The sequence below is a fragment of the Corvus kubaryi genome, unplaced genomic scaffold, assembly GCF_017639235.1.
Source record: "Corvus kubaryi isolate FWS band 111438036 unplaced genomic scaffold, C.kubaryi_AGA036_p1.0 37383, whole genome shotgun sequence".
In the NCBI taxonomy this organism is placed as follows: Eukaryota; Metazoa; Chordata; class Aves; order Passeriformes; family Corvidae; genus Corvus; species Corvus kubaryi.
This window is the reverse complement of record NW_024581125.1, coordinates 1,475,668-1,497,434: the sequence shown is the minus strand read 5'-3', so window position 1 is coordinate 1,497,434 and position 21,767 is coordinate 1,475,668. Positions and strand designations below refer to the sequence as shown.

General features: G+C 53.2%; 2 protein-coding genes across 18 annotated transcripts in view; one reads left to right on the top strand and one right to left on the bottom strand.

The window, feature by feature from the left end:
* Nucleotides 1-107: 107 nt before the first annotated feature.
* On the top strand, nucleotides 108-774 carry GBX2 (gastrulation brain homeobox 2). Its single transcript, XM_042035358.1, has one exon. It carries the CDS (start codon nucleotides 192-194, stop codon nucleotides 636-638), a length of 447 nt encoding a protein of 148 aa, XP_041891292.1. The 5' UTR covers nucleotides 108-191; the 3' UTR covers nucleotides 639-774.
* A 12,654-nt stretch (nucleotides 775-13,428) lies between these two features.
* The window catches only part of AGAP1 (ArfGAP with GTPase domain, ankyrin repeat and PH domain 1), a 313,696-nt gene continuing 305,357 nt past the window's right edge, over nucleotides 13,429-21,767 (bottom strand). For all 17 annotated transcript variants that reach the window (XM_042035324.1, XM_042035325.1, XM_042035327.1 and 14 more), the window contains one exon: nucleotides 13,429-21,315. In XM_042035324.1, coding sequence (XP_041891258.1) covers nucleotides 21,112-21,315 — 204 coding nt within the window. In that variant the 3' untranslated portion in view covers nucleotides 13,429-21,111. The remainder of the gene's footprint in view (nucleotides 21,316-21,767) is intronic.

The following is a 21,767-nucleotide window of genomic DNA, read 5'->3' as shown; positions in this document are numbered from 1 at the left end:
GGGGGGGGAAGAATCCCCAAGCCATCAATTTTGGGGTGATGGAGCTGCAGGGCGGGGGGCGCCGCGGCACGGAGGGTGCGGGGTGCTAACGAGAGGCCTCTGCTTCGTTCCCAGCCGGGGCTCTCCGGGGCCAGGGCAAGGAGGACGCCAAAGCAGAAGAGGACGCGAAAGGCAAGGAGGAAAGTTTCTCCATGGACAGCGATCTAGATTATAGTTCGGACGACAACATCCCCGGCCAGGCGGCTCACAAGGAAGAGGACTCTGGCAACGCGCTCGAGGAAAACCCCCAAAACCCCCCCAATTCCACCAACACCACATCCACGGGCAAAAACCGGCGGAGGCGAACAGCCTTCACCAGCGAGCAGCTGCTGGAGCTGGAGAAGGAGTTTCACTGCAAAAAGTACCTGTCCCTGACAGAGAGGTCCCAGATCGCCCACGCCCTCAAACTCAGCGAGGTGCAGGTGAAAATCTGGTTCCAGAACAGACGGGCGAAATGGAAACGGGTCAAGGCGGGCAACGCCAACTCCAAGACAGGGGAACCTTCCCGAAACCCTAAGATCGTGGTCCCCATCCCGGTGCACGTCAGCAGGTTTGCGATCAGGAGTCAGCACCAGCAGCTGGAGCAAGCCCGACCCTGATCCCTCCTACCCTCAGATCCACAAGTTTTTAAGGGAAAAGTTTCCAACCCGGGGTTTCAAAGCAACCCGCCTGAATAAAAACAAAGCCGAGAGAAGAAAAAAAAAAAACAACCCAAAAAAACCACACCACCAAACCAACAACAACAACAAAAAACCCACCAGAAAAAAAACCCTAAAAAAACACAAAAAAACCCCAAACCAAACCCTGCGCGAGCGCGTGGCAAATCGAACTTTAAAGCAAAACTTTCCACTCACCGAGAGGCTGCGAGGGGAAGAGGCTTGGGAACTGTTTGGGTTCGGAGCAGGGAATATCACACGCTGGAAGAGACACACAAACACACACACACACACACACAGAGATATTTATTACGCGGCTGCCCCGCTTTGGACACCCTTGTGCTGCCTTGGCTGCGATGGGCACGGCGGATGCGGAGCGGTGCCGGCGCTGGATCCCCCTCACCGGAGCATCCCCAGCGAAACCCGCGGCGCCTTTAGCCATCTTTGGGGTTTTCTTTCTTATTCGGGGGCGAAAGGTAAAAAAAAAACCAACAAAAACAAAAAGACAAGCGAACAAACAAACAAAAAAACCTGAAAGAAAACTCAGAGTTTCATTTCATGCCTTTTTTATTGTTTGGTTTTATTGCCGATGGCTGAGTGGCAGGCACTGGGGGATGAGTTTTTAAATCTTTTTTTTTTTTTTTTTGCCTGGCTTTCTGTCGATTTGGTTTGCCTATTCTTACCAAGCCATGTTTAAAGGAGAGAAAGAGAGGGAGGGAGGGGGGAAAGGCAAAAAAAGAAAAAAAAAAAAAAGCAGCACGATCCTCACTATTGTGTTTAATTTATTTCAATGTAGCTTATTTCCTTATAAGTTATGAAATTTAAAAGCAAACTAAGTCTTGTGAATAAAAACCGACAAAGAAACAAAAAAGACTTACAAAAAAAAAGACTAAAAAAAAAAGCCCTGCAGCCCCCGGCTGTTCTGTCCAGGATTTGGCGTGGAGCTGATTTTCTTCTCCCCTCCTGCGCTGCCGGAGCAGAGCGATGCTGCTGTCGCCTGTAATTTTTTTTTTTTCTTTTTTTTTTTCTTTTTTCTTTTTGCGAAGCCACATTTATTGCCGGGGAGCGGGTTGGGAGGGGGAGCCGGGTGGAAAACTTTCTTCTTTTTTTCCCTTTTTTTTTTTTTGAAGGATGAGAAAGCTGGAGAAAAGCTGTTTGTGTGACTAAACGGGGATGGCCGCGGGGGTGGGGGGCAGGAGCACCCCCGCATCCTCCCCCAGCAGCCGGCGGGTCCCCGGCTCCCCATTTAGGGGGTCCAGCCGCTGCCTCCCAGCCCCGTGTTTCGCGGGGGGGGGGAGGGGGGCCCGCCCCCCTCTCCGCGGCAGCCGCCATCGGGGTTCCGGTTCCCCCCCCCCCAGCCCCGCGCCCGTTTTCGTTGCGCCGGGACCGGATCGGAGGGGTGGGAGGGGTCGGGGCTGAAGGGTCCCGCGTCCCCCCCCCCTTCCCTTCCCGCATCCTTTTCATCCCTTTTTTTTTTTTTTCCCCCTCTCCCCATTATCCGCATCCCAGCTCCATCCGTGCCGGTGCCACCGTGACATTGGCGGCGGCGGCGGCGATTTGGAATTTAAAATGCAATTTTCCCGAGGAAAACGGAGTGCAGTGCGGGGGGGTGGGGGAGTTATTAAAATTAAACCGGGGGGATCATTCGGTCCCGGGCCAGGCTCCCAGGCTTGGCCGGGTCACATCGCTTGCTGCCCTCGCGCTTCGTCATTTATTTATTATAATGATAGTAATTAATATTGTTGGTATTATTTTGCTGGGGTCGGAGGGGGTTGGCGGCGGCTCCGGGGGTGCATCGGGGGTGGGGGGGTTCCCCGTCCCCATCAGCCGCTCCCCAAAAATGCACGCCTCCGGTCAGCATCGCCGCCGGCCCCACGGGCAGCCGCGGACACGCGGGGATCAGCGGGAAAACACGCGCAATTCCAGCTTTTTCCGCAGCCGCCGCCACTGCCCGCTCCTTTAAAAAAGCGGATTATTCGTCATCGTCCTAATAACAATAATAATAATAATAATTTTTGGTTTCGTTCGTGCGCGGGGAGAGGCCGGGAGCCGCGGGACACGCGTGGGACAAACGCAGCCGTGCCACCCCCTGGCCTCGGCTGCCCCGGCGCTTGCTGCTCCTCTTCGGAGCGCTTCTGAAAAAAAAACCAAAAAATGATCTCTGGAACTGCTTGAATTTATTTCGGGTGGCTTCTGGTGCGCGGAGGATGCTGCCCGGCCAGCACAGCGCCCTGCAGCCGGCTCGGTCGAGCGGCAGCGCGGCTGTGCCCCCCCCCCAAACGGGGTGCAGCCCCCCGCTGGCCGTGCCCCCTCCCGGGGGGGGGTGAGTGCTGTATTTTAGGGAGGAGCAGCTGCTCCTCAGCCCCGTCCCCCCCCGGGGCATCCCTCCCTCTCCAAGCCCCAGGCAGTGGGAAGTTATTTACTCGGCGGGTTGGGGTCCCCCGTTGCCCCCCCTTTATCCCAGGAGTGGGGAGCGGGGCTGGAGGGGGAAGCCCCGGGCCGGGGGCCGGAGGAGAAGGAGATAAACAAGCGAGGGGGTTGATAGCTGTCATCATCACCATCATCATGGCTTTCATTTGGCTGCCTAATGAGTCAGATCACAGGCAGAGAGAAAAATTGTCAATCGCCCAGGCTCTAATGAATTTTTTTGCAAATTGTAATCAAGCCAGGCCGTCTCAGCTCGCTGATTAATGAGACCCAGGAGGCCCGGCCAGCACCTCAGCTTTTTATTCCATCCCGTCCTCCCTGCACTAAATTAACAGCAACTTGTCTGAGCTTCAAATTAACTCCCAATGATTAATTCTGATGGGGGGGTCTGAAGAATAGCTCGTCCTAATAGGCACTGGCCTCTGATGCTGTTTGAAATTAATACACTTCCCCTTTGGCTGCCGGCTTTAATCCAAGGTTGGGTTTTGACATCACTATATTTGTTGTTACAATAAATTCCTCTTACATCTGCAGATCAAATAATTGCGGTGCTCGGGGAGCGCGGCAGCTCCGCACACCCAAAGTCGGAGGGGAAGCAGAGCCGCCCGCTCCTCTGCTCCTCACCTCCAGCCAGCCTCAGCAAAACCCCCGCTTTAGATTTATCTACAAATTCATATTTTGAAGGCGCTGCCGGCTCGGCAGCACCGGGATGCGGCGGCCGGAGGAGGCGACCCCTGAGCGGCGGGGCCGGGATTGCGCTGCCTCGCTCCTAAATAAGACATCACCGCTTTTAAATCCCCCCCCCTCCGTCACCCTCTCGCCGCAGTGACCCGGCAAACTCACCGCATGCCAGGGCTGCCGCAGAGACCCGGCAAACTCAGCGCAGCTCGGCCCGGGGGGGCGGCCCTGGGAGCGCGGCGCTCCCTCGGAGAGGGCAGCGCTGCCTCCCGCCCTGGTTCTGTTTGTATTGACTTAATTGGTTTAATTATTTCAGCTGGGACCGGCCGGGCTGGGGCTTTGTGCCTCTTTACCTGCTCCTGCTGCCCCCGGGGACGCGACTGCCCCGGCGACAAGGACACTTTTGTGCCCGGCCGGGGGTGCTGGACCCCCCCGCAGGTGGGGTCATCCCCGGCGAGCATCCCCCGAAGCGGGGCTGACCCCAATACCTGGAGAGAGGGGCGAGGGGGTCTGCACTCCCTTGGGGATACCCTGCCAAAGGACTGAGCATCCTCCCCGTTCCCCCACGGGTGGAAGTTGCCCTTTGGAAGAGGCCCGCAGCCCTCAGGACTCGCTGTCCCACAGGATTGTGTCGCGCTTCCACGGGGCCGTATCCATCTCCATCGGCGCTGGGGAGAGCGATGGGGCCGGGAAGCGGCCGCCGATGCAAATCCCCGCCGTCACCGTCATAAAGCACCCGGCACCCTGACACACAAAAGCAACACCATATGTACCAAGACAACCTGTATGAATTATAAATTGCATCGTAAAAATTGATTGCCTATCCCAACCCTTCGGAAACGCGGGCGGTGCGGAGGGGGCAGGAACACCCCCCCGGCACCGGGAGGGGACGCTGTGCCCGGCCACCCCGTGTCCCCCGAGGGTGCCGGGTCCCTTCCGTCCCCTCCCGCCGCCGCGGGATGCTCGCCCGCCCCTTGCTTGCTCTTTTCTCCCTCCCGCTACGCCTGGACCATAGAGAGCCTTAATCTATTTATTTCAAGCCACTTCATCCTCTCTGCCGCTTTTGTCCCGGCCCCAGCCCCTGGCTTTGTGGCAGGACCGCTGAGGTTTTAAAAGCCCCTTCCCCTATAGTTTGAGGTCTCCTTGGCTGCCTGAATGACAATGGCTGAAACAGGATTACACTGACCTGATCCTATTAAACTCGCCAATCGATCTGTGCCGCCCTCCCTCCGGCTCCGCAAACTTACTCGCCCAACTTTCCCCGGGGCTCAGCCTGGGAAGAGGGAGAAGCCAAAGGCCGCCTTTCCGAGCAGGCCCGATGGAGGAAGGAAGGAAGGATGGAGGGATGGAGGCTACTTTTGGTTTGTTGGTTTGTTGCCTTTTTTTTTTTTTTTTTTTTTTTTAATGCAGCCACGTGGATTTTAAACCTCTGCTTCATCTCCCAGCATCTCCAAATTAAAAGGCGGCGTGACTGCCAGCTCTGGCAGGAGATGGAGTCGAACCCATGAAAATCAGACGGAAAGGGGGTAGTTTAGCAAAAAAGCAAAATGGAATGCCCACAGAATTCTGTAGAATTCGCACAGATTTTAGCTACGAGCAAAACCCTCCGCTGTGGGCAGCCCTGCCGGCCGCGGGGCACCACGGGCCGCCTTTTACAGCCAACCCAACGTGAGGGAAAACCCTGGGAATCAACACCCTGCACCCCTCCGTGCCACAGGGAGAGCCCCGAGCCTGCGGGGTGCGCCCGGAGCCGGGACAGCGCCCTGAGCATCTCCCCGAGGCCGCTCTGCGCCCGGAGCGCCCCCGGCACGGCCAGCAGCGAGTCCCTCGTCCCTTTTCTCTGCGACAGGAGCGGAGCGAGAGGAGCGCGGCCGCAGCTCCAGGTTTTCCTGCTCAGCGGGCGCTGGGAGCGGCGGCGATGCTGCCGGGGACGCGGAGGCTCCGCGCCAGCATCTGCGGGGGAACGGGGGCCTGGAATTAATCCGCATCCGTCCTCCCCCGGGAAAATAATTACGAGGCAGGGGAATGGTCTGAAAATGGCAGTAAAATATGGGGTGTTTACGCTGACCTGCCAGGATGACTGAATTAGCGGCGAGGGGCCGGAATGAGTGGCAAAGGGCCCATCGCCGACTCCGGAGGAGCGCTTTTAATGCCCAGATCCTATTAATTAACGGAGCAAAAGACAAACCGGGGACTCCCGTTTATAATTTTCCGGGAAAGTGTTACCAGCAGCGAGGAGCTGACTCTGTGGTGCCAAGTGCCTGGAGCTCCCAATCTTCTCCAAAAGGTGCCAAAATGGCCTCCCCAAAAGGGCCATTAGCAGTGATTTAATTTTTTTTTTAAGTTAGCATGTCTTGATACTGTCCGAAGTGATAAAAACTGCAAGTTCCTGGGTATAAACAGAAATCTTTGCTGTTTTCCTCCCTGTTGTGATCCTCTTCAAGATGTCTATTTTTGCTGCGAAAGCATCCAGACTCGGAGAGATTGTGGGAAAACGTGGGTTTGGCCCCAAAGCCCCTTTGAGAAGTATCTGCCTCCCTTGCTGGTATTCCCAGAACAGCCAAAAGAAGCCATGGGCATCGTTATACAAATGAAGGAATTGCTCTTCTTATTTTTTTGCTGGCAGCTTTGACTCAAAGCAGCCCAGTCGGCTTCTTTGGGCACCAGCAACATCTCTTGACCCCAAATCCTCCTGCACACATCCCTGAGGCATCCTCGGGGCGTGCCCCATCACCCCAAATGTGGCAGCTGGGGGTAATACACCTTATCAGATACACAATTCCCCCGCAATTCCTAGATGAAAACCACCAGGTCACCCTCCTGCCTGAATTCCATGCCCTGCACCAGACTTGGAAGGCACCTCGGAGTTTTTAAGGAGCTTGGTTTCCCTGCACGCTGCTTGAAAAAAAAAAAAAAAAATTATTTTTGGTCTTAGTGCTTTTCACCCAAAACACCAAAAGGATTTGGGTTGAAATTCTCTCTCCCCACCCCAAACACCAAGCCATCCCCTCAGATTGCAGCAACACACCCCAAATAATTTAATCTCTGCCCAGCGCCAATGGCAAGGAGCAGGGCAGAGCTCCCCAGCCCAACCAGCGCCGGCAGCTTCCTGTCCCCATTCCCGCTCTGCACGGAGGGGATGGATGACAGCAGAGACCTTCCGCTAACCTGCAGCTGTGCCACCGAGCCCCGAACATCCACAAATAATCTCTCCATCGCTCAGAAGCCATTTGGGCTTTCCTGAGCCTCGTCACGGCCGTGGGCTCACAGGATCTGTCAGAAACATTGTCCCCCTGAATCAGGCTCGTGGTCATTTTTAAGACACACATCTGTGTTTTTTTTCTTAACCAGATGCTGGGCTCCGAAGCCCATGGCTGCTATTTCTTCCCCCTCCCCAATTATTTTCCTATTTCCCCGTTTCCAGAGTGGCAATAAGTCCCCGCGAAAGGAGGGTAATGGGAAGGCTCTCTCCGAGAGAAATTGTTAATTTGGGATTTATAAAGGACTTTCCTTAATGAATAATAGTTGAGATCGATCTGTCTTCCTGCCTCGTTCTGCAAAGTAACATTTGTAAAGTAAGGTGATCCCAATTACTCCCTCTAATAACCCTCTCCAGAAGAGATTTCAGAGACGCAGCCATGAATCCTCTGCTCCCCTGGTGCCAGGAGCATCCCCTGCTTCCAGGGCTTTCTGGATCCATCCAGCTCACAATCCCCCACCTCCCTGCCTGCTGTGGATCAGCTCCATCACCAGCAGGCCCTGCAGGATCATGGAATCACAGGAGGGGTTGGGCTGGGAGGGACCTCGGAGCTCATCTCATTCCACCTCCTGTGCCATGGGCAGGGACCACATTCCACTAGCCCAGGTTGCTCCAGGCCCCGTCCAGCCTGGCCTTGGACACTTCCAGGGAACCAGGGGCGTTAACAGCTTGGCATCCCAGTGGATAGAGAAGGGTGGGGAAGTGCCACGCTGGCGTTGTCACCCCTTGTCACCAGGGTGCCAGGTCCGGAGAGGTCACAGCGCCCGGTGCTCCAACCCCCGCCCACCTCCTGGCTTGTCAGAGAGAGGGGTGACTGGGAAACCACTCAATTATTGCCCAGAAGTGCCTTCACAGGAGAAAACACCGCCACTGAAGGGCCCTTGAATCAACAGGAGGGTGGCAGCTCGGGCATCGATCCGGCAGCTCGAGCCAGGCAGGCTCTAAGGAGAAGCAAGGCCTTTTTTCCTTACTTTTTTTTTTTTTTTTTTGCTTAAAATATGGATCCATTACAGATCAGAGCCAACTAATGAGGTGTGGGGGTGTCTCCTTCTTCTCCAGGTCTTCAGCTGGAGACTGGATTGCTTCAGGGAATTGATGCTTTAGCCAAGAGTGGGTTTTTGTCTGCTCCAGCTGTTTTCCTCCCTTTTCATCCTGCCTCCCTTCCCTTTGCTTCCTCTCCACAGCAGGGAACGAAGGTGTGGAAATCCCATTCCCTTCCCTCCTTTCCTTGTTGTCATCCCACATCTCTGTCCCAACAGCCAGAGGTTGGTGGGACATCTGGAGGGCCAGGAGCCAAGGATGGGAATTTCCCCCCATGCTTTAATTCCTGCTTCCCTGGCTCCCCAAACACTTGGGAGAGAGACCCTCTCTGGCACATCACCTGTGCTGCCCCTTCTCCTTTGCCTCCACTCAAACAACATCCTGCATCAGCTCAGAGATGCCCCAGCATCCAGGGAACACTAATGCCACCTTTCCAGTAACTCCAGGGGAAAAGAAAAATCCAGGAAAATTCACCTTAATTTTTTTCTTTTTTCTTTTTTTAAAAAGCAAAATAAATTTCTCTTTCAAATCCCTTCCGCGCTGCTGGAGGGAACTAAGAAGCACAAGTTGTAAGAGCCTCGCTCTGGGTCACCTTCAGAAGAGGTGACCCACACACGACACTGCCTTTGGATGCCTCGTCCCTGCTCCAAGGACTATTTTGGGTGTTTGAGCTCTGCTCCGCTGCCCGAGTGCAAAGAACTCGCTCCTTTCCTCTGGCTGCCCGCAAACACCGTCCCCCTGGTGAGCCAGAGCTGCTCTGAGCCGGCCACGGCGCTCAGACCTTCCCTCAGCTCGCAGGGAGGGGATGCAGCATCCCAGCTCTGGATGCCGGCTCCGGAGAGCGCTGGAGAGGATGAAATCCCGAATTATTTGTTCACCTGGCACAAAGCTCGGCGCTGCCAGCATTAACTGGCCGGGCCGATTAGTGGCAGCCATCAGCCAATAAATAAATTGGAACCATCTCCAGACCTGATTAGCTTGCTAATTAAGCTCAGTTACGGGGAAATCTGCAGTCAATCAGCCCGGCCATTACCAGTTGGATCTGCAGAGCGGGAGCTGGGAATGCTGCACCTCTGCTGGGAAGGAGGAGGAGGAGGAGGGGAGCGAGCTGGGGGTGGGGAGGAAGGTGGTGCCGCACCCCCTTTCCTCAGCAGCGGTCCGAGAGGTTCATCCAGCCGGGGGGATGCCCCACAGCCCCCGCTCCTGTCGGGGGGGTTGTCCCGCTCTGTGTCACCCGGCAGCACAATCCCTATCCAGTCCACCAGCTCCCCAAAACCTGCAGGATTCAGAGACTCTTCCAAAGACAGCGAGCTCGGAAGGGTGAAAGCAGGCCTGGGAGGGCGCAGCTCCTTTTTTTGGCTGCTACAGGCTGCTCAGCCCTTCTCCCGTGGCAATTTGCAGCTCTGACCCCTCCCGGTGGCTCCCAGCTCTTCGCAGGCAGCGCCTGCGGACCCTCACCGGGATGCCGAGGAACATCTTCATCCCAGCACAGGGATTTCATTTCGCCCGCAAGGGTCATCCAACATCCTCGGTCTGGCCCAAAGCAGAGGTGGGATTTCCATGCCAGGGGCCATCCGGTGCTGGCAGCGTTGCAGGATGAGGTGTTGGGGCATTTGGGAACCCCCCTGCTCCCTCCTGCTGCCAGCGGGCATCGGGCTGGATGCTTTTCTCTCCATCCCATCCTTCTCTGGCTCTGGCAGCTTGAGGCTGCTTCAGAGCCCAGCCTTTGCTTCATTAGACCGAAATTCCTGGCCTTTGATTCCCGCTAATCCTCCCAAATGGCGCGGATCGTTTGCTCCTGCACCAAAACGCCGATTTGTTTTACCGCAAGAAGCCATCAGGAGAGTCTCTTCCACCGAGCGACGAGCAGCCCTCGGTGTCAGCAATTCCTGAAAGGCTGCAGCAAACTCCAGGGATTTTTGTGTCTTCCCTGGAAGCCCCGGGTCAATCCCTGAGCGCCGGGAAAGCTCTGCATCCCTCCTGGCCCTCGGCACAGCATCACCTCTCCTCTCCTCTCCACCACTTCAGCGCTCCTCATCCTCCCTTTGGAAGTCTCCCCGGCTTCCAAACAAACAGGTCTGGGAGTCGGGGAGCGGAGAGGGCAGAACGCAAATAAATAAGTGCTAATTGCTGGCGCTGGGCGTCAAACGGCGACCGCGAGCGCATTTATTGGGCAATTAAGGGCTTTACTGGGCATTAGGAGAGATCAAGGAGTGCCTGGTGGGATTCCCAGCCTGCCTGGGATGGTGGTTTTTCCCACTGAGCTTCCAGTGGTTTCACCAGGAATAGCCACCTTTCCCTCCCGGTCACTCCCGCAGGCTCCGCTCTCCCTTTATGGTTGGGTTTGAGGACCTGAAAGGTCTTTCCCAGCCGGAATGGTTCTCCCAAGTCACGTTCTGGGCGTTGCTCAGGCCGGAATTGCGAGGCTTCTCCAGGGAAAAATCACAATTCCTGCGAGCGTCACCTGCCTGAGATCCAGCCCAGAAACAGAAGGGAAAAGGGAACAGGGATGAGCTCAAAGGCCGGGCTCGGTGTGGGACGTGCCCGAATTTCGGCGGGGATTTTCCCAGCCAGGGTAACACCAAGTTCCAGTGGGAGGCGTTGGGTGCCCGTGACAGGAGGTGGGAACAGGAGGAGCTTCCAGGTCCCTTCCAACCCAAACCATTCCGTGTGGGATGCTGTGGGTGTTCAGAGCTTTCCAGGGATTCAGGGGATCGGCCAAATTGATGGAAGAGAAATCCACTGAGGATCACTAAACTCACTGAAAGCAGGTGACTCGGCAGTCCCTGAATTTTCACGTTCCAGGCTGGGGAAATCCATGGCAAAAACCCCATAAAATCAGATTTCAGACACCTCCAGCTCTGGCTTTTGGCCACGGGTGGGGAAATAAAGACCTGGCTCTTTGAGGTTACTCTTACCTGATCTCCACGAAGCATAAAATGTTTTCTTTTGCTTAGAAAACAGTTGGATCTGGGTCCCTTCTGGAAAACAAAGCTGTTTATCAGGAAGAGTCAGCCCCATCCCACCACCTCGGAGCTTCCCGTCCTTGTCCCATTGCTCCCTTCACACCAGTCTGCATTTGTGTTAAAAGAACAAATAAAAACCAGCAGAACTGCCCAGGGAATGTCCTGGACGAGGGCTAAAAGCAGGGGGGTACCTATGGAGTGAGAATCTTGTGGGCTCTGGAGCTGGTGCTCCCAGCATCCCTCAGAGCGAATCCTTTGGAGGCAGGGCTGGGAATGCACAGCAAGGCCTCACGGCAGAGCTGCACTTTGGGCTTTTTAGGAATTACTTTTCCTCTTAAAAAAAAAGGGGGGAAAAAAAAAAGGGGGATGTTTCCCCCACTCCCATTACGGGAATCAAGAGTTTTCCTCCCAAACCCCTTCCTGACCCCTGTTGCTTTGCCGTAGGATTGTTTCTTTTTTCCCCGAGGCATCAGTGGATGCCACCAGCTGGGAGCGTTTCGGGGGTACACAGGGGTGGGCTTAGGGTAAGGTGAGGAATGTGGGCATGAAAGGCATCCTCAAATCTGCTCCACCATCCCTGAGCACCAGGATCTTCCAGGGGAAGCCAGATCTTAGGAGGGTTGTTAGAGAGAGAGAGCAGCCAGCCGTGCCCATCACAGAATCAAAACCCACATCCCTTCAGGAGAGCAAAGGAGGGGAGGGACAGATGGCTCCTAAAAAAAGGAGCACTACTACAGCTTTACACCCAGGGGGAATCCAAACCAAGTTCTCCCACGCTGGAAGTTCACATTTCAAATCCAGAAGGGGAGAACACAAAGCCCCCAGCTCCTGTCTTGGTGCTGGTGGGGTTGGATGGGGTGGGGAAACCTTTCAGGAACAAAGGGGTGCAGCTGCTGTGTGACAAACCAGCTATGTGACCCCCGAAAAAGGGGGAAAAAAGAAAACCCACAAGCAGTCCTGTGGCTTTTCATCGCCCACGGTGCTGCTGGAGCCTCCCTGGAGCACTTGGAAATGAAGAGCAGGGAAAGAAACAGGAAAGTTCCCCCAATCCCCGTGTGACAGGACAGGTGGGAGACTGGATGGGCAATAACCCAAGGAAGGAACAAATTCAGGCCAAGGCACAGCAGGCCTAGGAGATAAATCCCAACCCCCCAAATCCCATGCTGTGGCAGCCCCACTCAGACCACGAGGATACAGCTTCACCGTTCCACCCCTGCCCTGGTTTTCTCCGGAGCAAGATCTGCACTGGTGCCCTGTGGGACATCTCGTCCCTCCTGTGTGGCTTTGCCTGTGCTGCTCTTTGGGGTCATCAGTGTCAGGTGTGAGGCCAGGAAAAGAGACAACCCCAGTGTGCTGCTTCTCCCTCTTCTCCAGGGAAATCCCCCACTTTTCCCACCTTTCCTCATCTCTGAGCACCCCTAACTTCTCTGTGGTGGGACAAGCAGAGACGGCCAAACCACAGCACTGCTGTCTCTCTCCATGGTGGCCTTGCAGATCTTAAATCTCTTGTTTCATTCTTCACACCAGGGCAGGTTATTGAAATCACCTTTAAATCATCATTTTCCCCCTTCAATCGCACACTTAGGGAATTTTAGCTGCTCTTCTCCACGGACCCACACAGATCTCCCAACCTTCTTACATTATTTCTTCCTGCAGGGACCCTTCCAGTGAGTTCTCAGTCTGCCCTGGTGAAAACCCAGCACCTCCTGCTTCCCTCTCCATCCCCCCCCTCGACCACCTCCTGTTTGTCTTCTCCTTGAGCCTGCTCCGATTCCTGGCTTCTCCTCGGGATGAGACCTCAGAAACTGTAAATGAAAGTCAGTCAGCTGCCCCTCGTTCAGGGCTTTGGAACAGCTCCTTCAGAGAAGCCTCGTGGAGAGCCACGGCTTTTCCCTCCAAAGAAGTGATTAGGCCATACCACATCCTGACCTTAAAGATGTTTTATTATTCTTACTTTAAGTGATCATTCCAACCAATTTAGCAGATACAGATGTGACCGTTAGCGGCCTAATTCCTTGGATCACCTCCAGAGAGTCTTAAAGCCAAGGTGCAACATTTACTGCTGCCTTCCTCGGGGAGAGTAACTGTTTTTAATGAAAGCTCCCATATTTTTGGCTGGAAGACCTGTCACTCACTCCACAGGCACTTCCAGAACTCTTGGATACCCACCCATTACAGCCCGGCTGACTTATTGCTTCTTAATTTATCAATTTGCACCATTTACTGGCTCTTCTGATGTCCCAGGTCTGGGATAATCCCTCATCTTTACGGCTGGCAAGGGGTGACAGGATCTGAGCAGTCACAGGAGGAGGAAGCAGGTGGGGCTTAATAAAACCACGAAGACTCAAGCAAAGAACAAGCGGCGCCCAACAGGTTTTGTTGTCTTTATTAGAAAGAGACCTATCCAATATAGCAGCCTCTCTCTGCAGTACTTTACAGCTTTTTTTGTTCCTTTTTCATTTTTAATTTTTATTTTTCATTATTCAGAATACTGTACAGCTGACACAAAAAATCTCGACGTGGAGGGAGAGAGAGAGAGAGAGAGGAAAGGGGAACATAATACAAACTGGCATACTTAATCAAACCCAAATCATAGGAACCAACGAGCAAAGTGAAATGTCTGTCAATCGGTTTAATTACAGTACAAACAATATAAATAAAGCATCATCGAGTCATTGTAAAACAAACTTGCTGAATGAGGTAATATAAAAACAACAACAAAAGACCTTTTTTTTTTTTCTTTTTTGTTTTTTAGAATTTCCACACGGTCTCGTCATCATTTGTACATTACTATGTACAGAAACAGAAAACAAAACAAAAAACCCAAACCCCGACAACCCCAAAACTTGCTGTAAAGCCTGCCATGTGCTAGGTATCTCTGCAGGTATCCCTACTCACCTGGGCTCCCTTCCTCCCCATCCCAACTGGAAAGACAAACACCATGAAGACCTGAAAGACGTGGGGAGGGGGCTGAACACAAAATGCAGCCTTTGGAGGGAAGAAGGACAGCGCCCGCATCCGCTTCCCCGCAGCGCTTCCCAAAGGAATGGTGCTGCTGGGATTGAACCTCCAACCACAAGCTGGCAGGAAGCAGGGCCAAGCTCTGCCCTCAGAGAGGTTGGGACACAGCCCGACTCTGCCACCTTGGAGCTGCTCGGGTGGGAAAGCGTTTGGGATGCGCTCAAATCCTGCCGAAGCTGAGGGGTTCTGAGGCAGCAGGAGCTGCAGATCTAAGCTCCTGGCCATTCCAGGCTGAGTCAAACCAGCCCAGAACAAGTCCCTGGTGTTTTAGGAGATGCTGCTCTCCCAAATTCCCCTCAGCTGGTGCACCCACGTGCAGTCTACAAGTGAAAGGCGCTCCTGCCAGTGACACAGTAAAGGGAGCTGGACCGAACGCATGCAGTTCCCTGGAAACTTGGGACTTCCACGGAGCTGTGTGCTTCCAGAGGATGGGCACACCCTCTTCTCCTCAGTAGATTCCATGGAGAATCCAGCTGAGTCCCTGGTTACCTCAGGAAAAAACGCCTGGAGGGGTTTTCAACAAACTTCCAAAGGAGAGAAGGAGCGGGAAATGGAAGATCCTCCCATCCTTTCTGCACGCCCAGACGTTCCCTCACCACAGCTCCTCCCTGCCCTCTCCCTGTGGATTGTCCCTGGCAGGACAAGGAACCAAAGCCAGGGCAGAAATGGTGTGAACAACACTGGGTCAGGTGGTCCCAGCCTGCAGCACCCGAGCCCACTGCAGCTGAGGTTTGGGGCTCCCAAATTTTGGAGCCGGTCATGGCCAAGAACACGTGGAGGGAGGGATGAGGAGCTGCCCCGGGGGAAGAACCCACCTGGAGACAGCTCTTAGGAACACCTCACTCAGGAACATCTCCCCGTTATCCTGAGCAGCCCCAAAAGGCAGCGGGACCCAAAGTGTCGCCGAATCCCCTACAGCTCACTGGTCCCACGCTCAGATTCAGCCAGGAAGGTGGGTTTCAAGCAGATTTATATGGAAAAGGGCCTCTGAAATGCAAGACTCTGTCCTTTCCACCTTCACAATCTCCTTCCCTGGCGCTTCCCACCCCCAGGGCTGGCGAGCTGGGATTTCTCCTCTGCAGCAAGGGAGGGATTTCTCCTCCCCAGTCCTGGAGGCCAAGTTCAAGGTTCTCTCAAGCTGAATGTTGCTGTCTGAAGGAGACGGATTTTCGGAAAACCTCTGAGGCTGCAGCAAGCCCGGATCAAGTCATCTCCCTGCATCTCTCCATCCCTCAAGCCAGTGTCCCCCATCCTGCCTCCTTGGAAGTGGCTGGGCTGACTCCAGCTGGGAAACTCGCCCGTTTGGAAGCATCCAACCAAACCCTGGCTCCAGCTCCTGATGGTCATTAAGGGGATTCCCACAACCACTGGGAGCAGGGTGAGGAGTAGGCACCAGCACACACACAGCAAGTGCAGAGTGACCTCCAGGCGACACCTGAGGGCTCAGAACACCCTGACTGCACTTCATCCACTGGTTCAACTCAGCTCAACCCCTATGCTTGGGATGCAGATGCCAAAAAACCCCACACTCAGCACCAAAACCCTTCTTTGGTCCTGCAGGAGTTCGGGGTTTGCCTCCAGCACAGAGGAGACGCGAGCGAGCCGTCTCTGTGAGGGGTTCTCCTCCTCGTACCCTGCAATTCTTGGGGACCAGGGAAGTGTTTTTCAGCTACTTAAGCTCTCAGGAACAACAAAAAACCCACATGGATCGGTTCTGGAAAGCGGGGAGTGCACACAAAGGCGCTGAGGGTGCATTCACTGCCAGCAAGCAACGTGGCCACTGTCCCCAAGGCATGCCATGAGACCTCCGAAGCGTCCCCACCCACCCCCCCTTCACATTCTGTACAGAACACACAGGTGAAGATGAGTAGCTCTGAAGCACTGCAAAACAGCCAGTCCTTAGCACTGGAAGCTAAAAAAAAACCCCCACATCCAGAAAATCCATGGCTGAGGGAAAGCTGGGGCTCTGCATCCAACAGAACCGAGCGCTGCTGCCCGAATGTGCCGCAGGGGTTTGGGATACAGGCAGGCACGGGGAGATGAAGAGCTTAGAACTGCTGAAATGCACAAAGACATCTTTATTTTATCCATCCACAAGCGAAATTCTCCCCCCTGAACGTTCTGGGAACGGTAGCAAACGATGGGGAGTTCATCCCCCACATCTTGCTGGTCACCCTGAAACAAAACATGGGGCCAGAAACATGCCTGGTGATCTGGGGCTGAAGATGGCCCTAAAAAAACCCCCAAACCGACCTTTTACTTTTCAGGAATCATGCAATTCCCCTCTCAAAACATGAACTATTCACAGCTCCTGAAGATCCTGGCCAAACCCCCTCAAACCTCCCTTTAAAACGTGGGACAGATGCAGTCAAATCAAGGTGAACTGTCCCAATATTTACTTTAAAAACTGGCCCATGCTAAACAACAAAGCAAAACCGACAAATATCCTAACCAACAAAACCACCCATCTACAGCTTTGGATGTTTTGCTCTATGACCTCTGCTATTTTTTTTCTCAAACAGGAGATTATCTTCCAATAAAACCATTCCAGCCAACCTTCTTTTTTGGTAGCTTATAACTCAAAACTCATCGCAGAACCTCTTCATCTGGGGTAGTTCAGTGTTTCTGTTCTACCTTGAAAAGAACTTTGCTCCAAAGCGTTTTTTATCTTTTTCCCGTGATGCAGCAAACACAAGAAGGTCCAAAACCGTGTTTTCGACGCCATAAATGTTACCCACAAACCATCAAGAATGGAAGGCGTGCAACTGAGGATCCAGGCCCAACAGGCAGAGATCCCACCCTAAGGATCGGTGTAGCAGCCTCTGGAGGGGGAAGGAAGATGCCTGGCGATGAGACAAGGATGGGGAAGTTGTCTCCTCTCCAGCCAAGCTGCCCCAGGTTTGGTTGCCAACGCTCTCCTCCCTTCCCTCGAGTCCCCCCCGCGGGCAACAACCACTTAACCAAACACGAAACGACCATTTCATCAACAATAAACCCCAAAAACCATCCCTGTTAAGGTGCAAAGGCGGCTCCCCGAGACGTTTGGGAAGGGGGACCCCCTTGGGGACCCCCTTGTGAAATCTGTGCTTGTCTCCACTACCACTACTTTATTCTAGAAACTACAAATTACTTCATTTCTCCCGATCTCCATACAAATATAAAAGCTGAAGCTATTCCAACCCCTAATATAATCTAATTATTCTACATTACAGTGCCGGGGAGATCACTTCCAAGCCCGGACCTGCATTCCCACCTCGACTCCTCTCCCTACATGACTCGGCCTCCTCTGGCCCAGGGAAATCTCCAAGTGCAGCTAAAGCTTCTTTTTATTTTTGCACTAACACACATAATTTAAGGGAAGGGGGACAAGACAGCGAATTAAAACAATATCAATGTTTACATGGTTATTTTACACTGCACCCAATTGCTTCAAAATCCTCTCCACCTTCCAGGAGCTTGCCCGGCTTTCCGAGCAGCACAAAGGTTCTCCGAGCTTTCTTTTTTTTTTTTTTTCCTCTTCTGCTCCTTTTTTACTACCAAAGTTGGAAACCTGGTAATGGGAGCCCTTGGCCAAATCTCTGCATTGGCAGGACCCTGACTTTTCCCAAGCTTGGGTCTTTTTTCTCCATGAAGAGCAAGGAGAAGCAAAGCCTCCCCGGCAAAGTCCAGGTTCAGGTGTGACACATCCGACTGAATTCCACAGCAATTAGCCAAAGACAGGAGGAAATACGGAAACAGCGACGGCTGACTCGCTTCTGGTGTTTGAGTCATGGATAAAGTGCAGAGGAAGGGGGATTTCAAGGTATCTGGGATGAGGGGAAGGGTTAAGAGGGGGGTGCAAAGACAACCATTGCCACAGATTCTGTTTCCAGAGGAAACAGCTTTTGCTGGGATTTCTTGTGGACTGGGTCACAGTTAGGGATTGTTTTGTTGCCAGCACGCCCAAAGGGTGTGAATGGCCTGGCGAGAGGGTTCCAAAAAAGCAACAGAGAGGGGCTAAACGTGAAACAAGGAGCGGGAGAGGGGTGGGAGAACGGAGCGAAAGCAACGGGAACGACGATTCCTGCCAGGAGACATTGCCGGATTCTGCACCTGGATGGCTCCAAGAGCAGCCTCTGCAAAGTGCAAACACATCCCCTGACGGGCACGGGGAGCTCTCAAAGCCAAGCCCCACCAGGATCCAGCCAAGGAGAGCTTCCTCCATCCCTGCCTTGGTGGGAGGGGTTTCCCCCCTCTCCTCCACCGTGCAAGGAGGGGACGGATCCTGCAATTCTGTATTACGCTGGAATTTCCTCTCCTGAAATCTGCCTGGCTGCCCTTGTTGCTCCAACATCACCCTCAGCCTTGTGAGAGGAAGGTGGCCCAAAGAGAGCCTTCAATGATGCACAGAAAATAATCTCAACTGGGGGGGAAAAACCCCAGCTCTGGAACGGAACGTGCCCTTCTGAGAACTCTGCCCGCCGTGGGTTTGAAACACTGGACTTGGATTTTGGGATACAAATGCCCTGGATGCTCCTGGGGGGGGAACAGCAGGCAGCTCTAGCACCTCTGGGATTGCCATCCCTGAACCCCTGCTGTGTCAAAGCTCGTGAGCACCAGCACACAGTGGGTTTCACAGCATCCCCCTGCAGCTGCACGTCAAGCTGGGCTGTCCCGTCCTTGAGGGACCACCTGGAAGTACCAAAGATCAGGGAGCTGTGTGGGAATGGTGGAGAAACGGCAGCTGAAACACACACCTCTTCTGAATTTAAAAAAAAAAAAATTAAAACTATTTAGAAGTATCCCAGTAGGAAGGGAATCAGCTGTGCCTGGTGCAGTCAGCCCAGGCTGGCTGGAGAAAGATTCCCTCCCCCCAAATACTCAAAGGTCTAGATAACAACAAAGTACAAAAGGACACCACCACCAAAGAGGAAAAGCTGGTCAATATTCCTGTGCTTCCACCTTGAGGCTCGTTTTTCTGCCACAATTTTACCTCAAATCAGTAATTTTTCCTTTTTTTTGGTTTTCCTTAGGATAACCACAGCACATTTTTTCCTTTGCATTTTGTCCCCATTGAGTTTATTTAGCAACTGCTCCTCCCGTTTGTGTGCTGAATGAAACCCAGAGCCCAAAGGAAGAGCAGAGGCTTGGGAAATACCCAGCAGCAGGTAGATTTGCAAATTACTGTGCTGTGTGCACCTCGCTGCCTTCACATAATTGCTCCTTTGCCATCGAATTTGGTTGAGTTTCCAACTTTCTCTGTGATAAACCCTCCCCCCATCCCCACACTGCCATATGCCGTGTAAAGGTAAATAAGGTAAAGCTCACTTTTCTGCCTGCCAAAACCTCGCTTCCCCACGCCAGAATCCTGCTAGTGGGAAGCAGGAGAAGCTGGGATGTGCCTGGTAAGACCAAAACAATCCAATCAAGTATTCAAACTCGGAATTCAAATGAACTGTCCAGGCTCCTTGCACAAGCCATTTTTCTTGCCGAAAGCAGCCGGGCTGGGAGCGGTGCCCTGCCCGCCGTGGTGAAGGCTATCAATTCTGAACTTAATCAAATCTGATCTTCCCCCAGCCAGAATGGGGCTTTTTGTCTTGGCCTGTGAAAGCTTCCTGACTTCTGGAGTAAAATATATTTACAGTGCTGAGAAACAGCCTCTTTTCTCCTTTCTAAAAGATCTCACGCACTGTTTTTTCCCCTTCCCTGTGCCCTATCTCCTTCTGATATGTTGTTCCACCCAGGCTTTGGGAAGAAGAGTTCACTGCTGGGAACATTATCAATGTACAATGATCTGTAACCCACAGATCCTAACTAGTTGCACATTATTCAGTTCACATCCATTACAGTTTATAAATTAACAGAGATGTCATTTTCTGTACCAAAAAAAAAAAAAATCAATGTATATTTACGGTCTTTTTTTTTATTCAAATAGATTTTAAATACATAGAATCTAGAGACACAATACAAAAATCTGTATAAGTTAGGCAATGCATCACAGGAGTGACCAAAAACTCAACACAATTTACCTTGGCAAAATGACAGACCCTATTTCTGCTGGCTGAAAACAACATAAAAAAAAAAAAAAATTAGCCTTTAATGAGTTTATTAATTTCACCAAACGTACTTGAAATGTTGTTTTCCATAGCAGTATTCATTATTCCTTTTTGTGTTTCAGGCTTACTCTTATTTATTTTTTCCATTTTGTTTTTACACCAAGGAGACTGCAGTCAAATAACACTCAGCAACTCATTTCCTCTCTTTGGACTGAAAAATTAAACAGATACTAAATTATGACAGTGAATTTAGAAAGGAGGGCTCCAAGGGCTCGAAAGAACATGTCTGAGATAATATGATGCTTCTAAGAATATTGCAATCACATCCAAGCAATCACCGAAGCGTGCCATGTAACTACCTCCTCAGCTAATATGCTTTTTTCTCCGTGATGACTAATCATGTTCTATTAAACAGCAGTAATGCTGGAAGAACTCAACTATACAAGTGTAATGAAGCCAGTATTCTCCCCGGACAGATTAGCTACAACTGATTTGACACATACCATCATAGGAGCTTCAAACCTGACAAACTCTGTGCTTGCTTCTGATTTATGCCGTCAAGCTCTTCAGGAGAAGAGAATGGAAATCCAGGCGTCGCCGCGTTCGGTAGAGGTGAAATGTTCTGATGTGCTTCACTGTCAGCTAGGGAAAGTCACCGGCTCTCCTTCCTTCTCCTGCGGCTCGCCTCTCCCCCCGCCCGTCCCTCCGCGCTCCGGGGGTGCCGCGTGTCCCCTCCGCGTGTCCCCTCCGTGTCCGGCCGCGCCCTCCCGGCCCGGCGGCGGGCACTGAAACAACGGCCTGCTCGGCAGCCCCCCGCGCTCCTCCTCGTCCCCTCGCGCTCTCCAGATTCCGGGTGGGACTCGGGGATGTACCGAAGGGAAAAGGGAGAAGGAGAGTTACCAGACTCACAGAGCGGAGCTGTGATGGGGATGGAGGAATGTGAGGCTGCGGATGTGACTCGGGTCAGCGACTACGCGAGCGAGCTCCCCTCAGATGATGGTGGGCATCCTCCCGCCGCTGTTGTTGCGGTTGTTGTTCTTCCTGGACAGGTTGGGAGTGGCCATGAGGGCGAAGCGCTCGTCGGGGCAGCCGTACTGCAGCAGGACGTCGATGCATTCCTGGCTGGAAGCCTGGCGGGCGTAGGCCAGCGCCGTGTTGCCGTGGGCGTCGCGCGCCATCACGTCCACGCCGTACTGCGGGGGAAGAAGAAGGGCGCCGTTGGAAGCCGGGGTGTTAAAATAGAGGCAGTGGGTTCGGGATGGAGGGGGTTGGATTTAAGGGAGGATGGGGACAGAGAGAAGAAGAAGGAGAGGGCAGGAGACCAGCCTGACAACACGAGCATGGCAGCGCTGAGCCACGTACGGCAGAAATGTTTCTCGAGGGAGGGAGTCTCACGTGTGGGACAAAATCTGCCTCAGTCCAAGCTAAGGGAACGTCTCCTTCCTCGTTTCCTATGCTCTCCTTCACTTTCCATCAAGCAGAGAGGCAGAAACATGCTTTTCTACCACGATGCCACCTTTTGAGAGCGTGCACTGAGGAACACCCCGCCTCAGGACATCGTCCTCGTGAAGCCCTCCAGGAGCAGGTCGGGGATGTCCTGCTGAGGGACACAGCCCAGCCCCCCCAGCCAAGCCCTCTCCTGGCA

Coding starts and splice junctions, on each gene's coding strand:
- GBX2 (XM_042035358.1), top strand. CDS start 192: ATGGACAGCGATCTAGATTATAGTTCGGACGACAACATCCCCGGCCAG.